Source organism: Helianthus annuus, chromosome 14, assembly GCF_002127325.2.
Source record: "Helianthus annuus cultivar XRQ/B chromosome 14, HanXRQr2.0-SUNRISE, whole genome shotgun sequence".
Lineage (NCBI taxonomy): Eukaryota > Viridiplantae > Streptophyta > Magnoliopsida > Asterales > Asteraceae > Helianthus > Helianthus annuus.
In genome coordinates, this window is record NC_035446.2 from 167077993 (window position 1) to 167086690 (window position 8698).

At 36.1% G+C, this 8698-nt stretch overlaps 1 protein-coding gene across 1 annotated transcript; it reads right to left on the reverse strand.

Annotated features, from left to right (window-relative positions):
* Nucleotides 1-1326: 1326 nt before the first annotated feature.
* On the reverse strand, nt 1327-4956 carry LOC110907811 (F-box/FBD/LRR-repeat protein At5g22660). Its single transcript, XM_022152736.1, has 4 exons — nt 4864-4956; nt 2579-3496; nt 2352-2495; nt 1327-1632 (listed from the first exon to the last, which is right to left on the reverse strand). The coding sequence occupies exons 1-4, from the start codon at nt 4954-4956 to the stop codon at nt 1327-1329; spliced, it is 1461 nt and encodes a 486-aa protein (XP_022008428.1).
* Between the last annotated feature and the right edge of the window lie 3742 nt (nt 4957-8698).

Here is an 8698-nt window from a genome sequence, read left to right on the forward strand (position 1 = left end):
TCTGCTTCACTAGAGGATAAAGATCATTCAGAGTTGGTTCATATTATTAAGTCTTGCTGAAATAATTCAAGGTAAACTATAGAGTATTACCGATCCTAGTTGGGGCTGTACAAAAACCTACTTGACTTGTCCCATAAAAAAATCATAAAAACTTTCAATAACCTTGTTGTGACTCCAAAGTGAATCTATACGGATTGACATAGTAACAACAGCTAAATCCAAGCACACAATACAACTTGAAAGAAAACACATGCTGTAACATGAACCATTACCTACAATAGTAGTCTGAAAATGGGTAAAATGTGCGGTAAACATTAAACCACATAATTCCTAGCTAGTGTAGTTCATTCGTTGACGTGTATTCAAATTAAGTGTTGGATTAATCGGTTGTTTACGGTTCATGGGTCACACGGTTAACACGTTATCGGGTCACAGTTTAACGGGTGTCGTTTTGAATAGGTCGTAATTGACCATGCAAGTTTGTTCGGGAAAATAAAATGCACGTTACTTAGTTGATTCTGTCAATCTTAGACCAAATCAACTAAGTAACGTGCATCTTAGACCAAATAAACTTAGTTGATTCAAACTTTAAGTACTTGCAGACATACTCAAATGTAAACTAGAGTATTACCAACTCTACATGGGTGTGGTTTTCACCATACCAAATTGGTGCTGTGCACAAAACCTGCCTGACTTCTCATTCTCAAGCATAAACTTTTCAATTCCAACCATTTTGGGGGGTTTTCTCTACCAGTTCAAAAATACTTGATTTGAACCTTTAGTTTTAACTTATGAATAATGAGATTATGGCAAGATAAAAATACTTGATTTGAACCTTTAGTTTTAACTTAGCTTTTCAAAACAACTTATCACTTTTTGGAAAAGTTATGCGATCAAGATAAAAACTACACATCAGGACATCTGAGACTCCATCTACTTTTTTTTCCTCTTTAGCAAAATATTTTACTAAATATACTTAAATGACAAATCAAGAATGTTAAATGCATAGACTGCTAAGATCTGATGTAGATGCAAACCAATAACCACGTTGTGACTTCCCATAGTCTCACTTGTAACAAAATCATGAACCATTTCCTATCATTGTTCATTAGTAACATCAATCTGCAGGAAAACTGAAGTAACTCTTCCTACTTTAGTTCATTCCCTAATTACAAACATTCTTAACATAAAGCATAAAGTATTCCTATATATATATATATTATAGCTTATATATATATAAGGATCAGCGACGGTACTAAAAACGGTTTTTCATGCCCTTCGTTTGAAGTCGATTACATGAATTTTCTGAAATGGTAAAGAGGTAAACTAGAATATTACCAACTCTACACCACGGGATATTCTATGTCCCAACTGGAGTCGTGCAGCAAGCCTGGCTAACCTCTGTTTCCTCAATATGTCACTAGAAATAGGTTTTCGACTCATAGTGGGATAAGCAGGACAAACCACAATCTTCTTCAGTGCAACGCTATTATCATAAAAATATAAAGCCAGTTCAAGGTCACTGGTCCGGCCAAAATACCCGGCTATCTCCACCACTTCCAGGTGTTTATGTGTATGCCTCATCCCATGCATTATTTCCCTTGCTGTGATCACAGGTGTTATCCATATCAGCTGCCATATTGTAAAAAGCAACATGAGTAATTTGTTGATAAAAGTTCCACCTCAAGTTCGGTTTGATACTTTTGATACAAATATGGCTTAGTACACGGTTATGTAATCAACAAATGATATTCTTTATAATACAAATCCCGGACGTGAATTGAAATTAAAGAATGAAAAAATAATCTCCACAAGAAACAAAATAATTGATAGCCATTGCTAGCTAGGTGCTGAAAGTAGAATCTACAAAAAAAAACCTTATAATGTGCCTAACCGTTAAGATGAGTACTATTTAATTGTGAATCTGCCAATTTTAACAGTCTTGAACAATGCTGTATATTCTCTTATGTTAATTGTTCTTAACGAACATGCGGTGCGCGCACCAAACTTTGTGAAGGCTAAATGATCCTTTCCATATGAGATATCTAATAGGTTAGAGGATTGAGTAACTTCTTTGGCCAAATAAAAGAAGTTATCACTTATAGTAAACAAACTAACTAGGATCTTGCTGAGATCCATCACTAAAAAACGGTAAACATACTTATTTTGAATTGTTATTGAGATCGCATGTTCCATTGACAGCATTCAGTGAAATGTACACGATTAATTTCGGTGTCAAAAGCCTCCAAAACAAAAATAACAAAAAGCAAAATCCTTTAATCATATCTCCATTTAGCTTCAATGAATACAATTCAGTTAAATAGTCCTTAAAACGGAGCTAGATTAAGTACCTGAATTTTAAATTCCTGCAAATTTGGGCATGCTTTAGCCAAACAAGTCAACCCAAGAAGACTATCATCATTCCATGCTCCTACTATTATTGAGAATTCCTTCACTTTAGGCATCTCAGGGAAAGAAAGAAGGTGCATATTATTCTAGAACAATACGGAAGCATTGTTAGAAAATTTGTAATCGGAAATAAAGGAAACATAGACCGTTGGAAAGTTAATAAATTCACCTTTGGACGGTAGATGTTCAATCTAAGATTACGAAGGTAAGGGAGACATCCAGATATCTGCTGAAACAAATTATTCTCTATCCCTGAATATCCTGCACCGAGGTAAACCGTTTCAAGGCTTGGATTATTATTGAGTGTTAAAGGTATTCCGGAACCCAAGTACTCGAACAATGCAAGGTTTGAATCACGTATCTCAATGGATTGAAGTCCTAAACATTGTCTTATCTCAAGTTTTCTTAAAGCAAGCGCTGGCCCCCTGATGATAAGCTTAACCAAATGGCCCGAGTTATGAATGTGGAGATGCTCTAGGACCTGACAACTCTTCATCATTTCTCCTATGGTTTCATCGTTGATGTTAACACACTTCAAGATGAGAGTTTTTAGAAACTTAATCTCCCTCACCATAGTAAAGGGCATGGGAGGAACATTCATAGAATGTTGCCTACATGACAGCCTTGTCTTTTTAATGAAGATTTTGATGGGAAAAACAAAGTTTCTCACATCATCACTGAAACCATCTTCATCCTCCATTAAATTAAGTTCAAGATTTTGGACATTCTTCGACATGGCAAACTCTATCCATTTAGTTATCGCACCCTTTGATTGCTTGTCCAGATTAAAGGAAATTACGAAATCTTCAATCATTGGGCTGTTGTGATGACACATCACCCTGTTAACCCAGTTGATGTATCGGTTCCTTGCTGGCAAGCGCAACTTCGGTTGCAGCAATATCTGTTCCTTTCTTCCATTATCTTCAAAATCCAAATGAACTGTCCGACGCCACAAGTGCCTCCATCTTTTTGAAAGATGACTGGTGACCGCTGCTTCCTTGACAGTGAGATAGGAAAGTATGGTAATGAGAATGTCATCCGGCATTCTGCTAACTACATCTTCAGGATTGTAGTCATGTTGATTGCCCTTCATAAACACACAAACAAACACAAGAAAATATCAGCAAATATTTCAAATAAGAAAATCATTACATGCTATGACGGACACATAATACCTAATGACTAAGCTTAAAATCACTTAAACCATAACCATCAAGTGGTTACGGTTACAACAAAATCTTCTGATTTATAACATAAATATGTATCATGGTTTTCAATAAACTTTTCCAAAATCCCACCTTTAACAAGAAATTTAACGGAAAAGATGATATGCTGCTGTCAACTAGCTAAAACCATAGATGCTAAAAGCTAAGTTGATAAGATCGGAAATTTGTGTTTATGTTGATTTAACCATAGGTACATGTCCAGCTTATTAATAGATAGATTGCCAGCAACTGCTACATCCTTTAGAGAAAATGTGTTTTGAAAATATTAAGTTAAATTTCTCATTTTAGAAACTTCACATACAAATGATGTAGTGGGACAATTAAGAAATTCATAGAATTCAACCATTGAATATATATTGTGTACAAGAAATTATCATATACATATATGAATCTGTTGACAATCACACAGATTATCATAATCAAACATGGGGAACTAAAAGAAATCAAATTCACAATTGAATCAAGGTAGAATGAAAACAATCAGAGAAAGCTGAACCAAATCTAGGGCTGAAAACACAGTTAGTTGATAGAGGTTTCACGAAATTACATTGTTCTGTGCAGGACGCATCCTTTTCCTCATCTTGTCCTAGCAAACAAAATGAAAAGATCGATCAACAGGTCTAGTTCTGATTGGAGAAGAAAGCTTTTGATTAGAACTTTGGGGATTTCTTGATTTTGTTGACAGTGGTGCTTTCGGTAATGAAGAGGGTGAAGCAGTCATGCACGTGTTCCAGGTGTCAAAGGTATTCAACGTCATGCAAAGGTTGACATGAGTCTTAGCTGGACCTTTTGGCTTCATGAATTCTGCATTGGGCCTCAGGGCCAAAACATGTTTTTCTTTTGGGTCTGAATGCATGTCATATATTTCACACTTTCCCTCAATGATAAAATCTTTGATAAGAATGTATGGATAATGTGCATACTTTATTTTTTTTAAACGATTTGTTTTTGTTTGATTAAACTGTATTTACTCGTTAATTTTGTGTTGTACTTTTTTAAATCTGTTTTTATCTTTTTGGTGATGAAAGATAGCCGAAAGTGGTTTAAACCGCGAATTGTTTTGAAAACCGAGCATGCTAACGATACAGGTTACAACTATAAACAATCCATGTATAGGAGAAATGTATTACATTGTAACACACCTACGTTTTAAATGCATTTTTTTTTCTAATTTAGAGGTTGATTTATTTCTAAAAGGCAATATAACCCAAATTGCGGCTTTTATTACCAGGTCGAAGAATTCGTTGCTACCAATTTCCCCTTTGATTTGTTCTGCCATAATGAGAATGTCATTTAAGTTATGAATACGAGGAGATTTCATTTCTATGTTCTCAAGACATTTCTTTGAACTTGGAGGTCGATTTGTTTCTATAAAGCTGTTGGAATTATTAAACTAAGTTATGTTTATGTATGTTAATTCTTATCCGAACATATAATTAGTCTAGCTTATTAGATTAGTTAGTGATATGATTATGAATAACCGGTAGATAAGCGGGAAAACATTTCAAATAACTGCCGATGACAGTTACCCGCCATTTCTTAACCGCCAAATCCTATGTATATATTAGAATTACCGGGAACATTAACCGGTATCAAGACTTTCTTATTTTCACTAAGAATTGTCCACCTTATTATCCTCTTTCGATCATCATTATCACTTTGTCGTGCATATTCATTTTGGAACACTTGTTTATGATAACATGAATTCCACTCATAATCCAAACATGCCATCAACTTCCGCTGCAAGTGTGTCGTCTGACTTCCAACAAAGTGGTATCAGAGCGACGAAAGGAAAGATGCAGACGACTGAACTTCAATCAACATCCACTGTGTTGCCTTGTCAACATTGCACGGATGAAATGAAGAACAAGAATAAGCGATTTCAACGAGAGAAGACATGCTTTTACTGTCACCAACCAGGGCATCAAATCTACAAGTGTAACAAGAAAGAAACAGATGAGGCGACTCAATTGATCCGGCAAGCGGTGAACATGGGAATACAGAATCAAGGAAGAGATTTTAGTAATCATCAAGAGATGATTGTAGTGGGTACCGAAGGAGGGCTATGGAGCGATATTTGGTACGTTAGTTCTGTATTTAAACACCATATGGCTGGAAATTTAAACGTATTTAAACGTATTAAGCATATAATCGGGGTTGATACTCAATCCGGGGAAAATAATTTTCTGTTTACACGTGGGGTTGGATCAGTTGAAATCAAAACTGGCAATGAAACTATGAGAATTCAAAGCGTTTTCTATTCTCCGGAATTGGATCGGAACGTTTTGAGCATAGATCAATTAACCATGCAAGGATTCACTGTTAATAAGAACGGTGATACTTGTAAAATTTATCCTATGTTCTCTACTCCGGTTGATAATTCCGTGAACGATGCAAGTGGGTTAACAAGAGAGGAAGAAATTGGGTTAAAAGAAAAACAGAGCATTATTGAAGAAAATGTGTATGACAATGAATTCAAAGAAAGGTATTTAAATTCATATTTCGAAGAACTGGATCTGTCCTCACATGAACCAGATTGGAATATGATGATCGTTAAGAATATGGAATTCAATGAATTTGAAGACTGCATTGCATTCATCAATTTATTAGATGATCGAGAATTTGTTGTCAAGTATAAGCATATACTTGATTCAAAATTTGAAGAGTTAGTTAAATGGTTTCTATTTAACTACATGGGAATAAAAAATAGACCGGTTCCACCAATTGCCTCGCACAAGAGAAAAGTTAATCTACTAAGCCTGTATTTGTTGGTAGCCGCGGACGGGGGATACAAAACTGTAACAACGGAGAATATGTGGCCTGCAATAGCAAAGGATCTGGGATTTGACTATGAAGACGGAGATCACATGAGAGCTACATATGCCATGTATCTTGATATCCTAGAGTATTACTATAATTTCAAACAATTTCAAAGAAAAGTGCAGGACAAGGAGATCGTTGTAGAAGAAGGAAGGTTCACCGGAGGTCACCATGAGATATCAACTAAAGCAGAAGAGGTCCAGCAAGATTCTGCGGGAATGGAACAAGCCGCTTTGTTTACACGCATTGATGATGAAGACTGGAATAAAGGGAAGCGGAGAAAACGTTTCAACTTTGGCTATGCAAGATGGGCAGTGGAAGAGGCAAATCAAAGCGTTCTGGATCGGTCTCGCAAACATAACCCAGTTTAAGGGGGGGTTATGTTGGAATTATTAAACTAAGTTATGTTTATGTATGTTAATTCTTATCCGAACATATAATTAGTCTAGCTTATTAGATTAGTTAGTGATATGATTATGAATAACCGGTAGATAAGCGGGAAAACATTTCAAATAACTGCCGATGACAGTTACCCGCCATTTCTTAACCGCCAAATCCTATGTATATATTAGAATTACCGGGAACATTAACCGGTATCAAGACTTTCTTATTTTCACTAAGAATTGTCCACCTTATTATCCTCTTTCGATCATCATTATCACTTTGTCATGCATATTCATTTTGGAACACTTGTTTATGATAACATGAATTCCACTCATAATCCAAACATGCCATCAACTTCCGCTGCAAGTGTGTCCGTCTGACTTCCAACAAAGTGGTATCAGAGCGATGAAAGGAAAGATGCAGACGACTGAACTTCAATCAACATCCACTGTGTTGCCTTGTCAACATTGCACGGATGAAATGAAGAACAAGAATAAGCGATTTCAACGAGAGAAGACATGCTTTTACTGTCACCAACCAGGGCATCAAATCTACAAGTGTAACAAGAAAGAAACAGATGAGGCGACTCAATTGATCCGGCAAGCGGTGAACATGGGAATACAGAATCAAGGAAGAGATTTTAGTAATCATCAAGAGATGATTGTAGTGGGTACCGAAGGAGGGCTATGGAGCGATATTTGGTACGTTAGTTCTGTATTTAAACACCATATGGCTGGAAATTTAAACGTATTTAAACGTATTAAGCATATAATCGGGGTTGATACTCAATCCGGGGAAAATAATTTTCTGTTTACACGTGGGGTTGGATCAGTTGAAATCAAAACTGGCAATGAAACTATGAGAATTCAAAGCGTTTTCTATTCTCCGGAATTGGATCGGAACGTTTTGAGCATAGATCAATTAACCATGCAAGGATTCACTGTTAATAAGAACGGTGATACTTGTAAAATTTATCCTATGTTCTCTACTCCGGTTGATAATTCCGTGAACGATGCAAGTGGGTTAACAAGAGAGGAAGAAATTGGGTTAAAAGAAAAACAGAGCATTATTGAAGAAAATGTGTATGACAATGAATTCAAAGAAAGGTATTTAAATTCATATTTCAAAGAACTGGATCTGTCCTCACATGAACCAGATTGGAATATGATGATCGTTAAGAATATGGAATTCAATGAATTTGAAGACTGCATTGCATTCATCAATTTATTAGATGATCGAGAATTTGTTGTCAAGTATAAGCATATACTTGATTCAAAATTTGAAGAGTTAGTTAAATGGTTTCTATTTAACTACATGGGAATAAAAAATAGACCGGTTCCACCAATTGCCTCGCACAAGAGAAAAGTTAATCTACTAAGCCTGTATTTGTTGGTAGCCGCGGACGGGGGATACAAAACTGTAACAACGGAGAATATGTGGCCTGCAATAGCAAAGGATCTGGGATTTGACTATGAAGACGGAGATCACATGAGAGCTACATATGCCATGTATCTTGATATCCTAGAGTATTACTATAATTTCAAACAATTTCAAAGAAAAGTGCAGGACAAGGAGATCGTTGTAGAAGACGGAAGGTTCACCGGAGGTCACCATGAGATATCAACTAATGCAGAAGAGGTCCAGCAAAATTCTCCAGGAATGGAACAAGCCGCTTTGTTTACACGCATTGATGATGAAGACTGGAATAAAGGGAAGCGGAGAAAACGTTTCAACTTTGGCTATGCAAGATGGGCAGTGGAAGAGGCAAATCAAAGCGTTCTGGATCGGTCTCGCAAACATAACCCAGTTTAAGGGGGGGTTATGTTGGAATTATTAAACTAAGTTATGTTTATGTATGT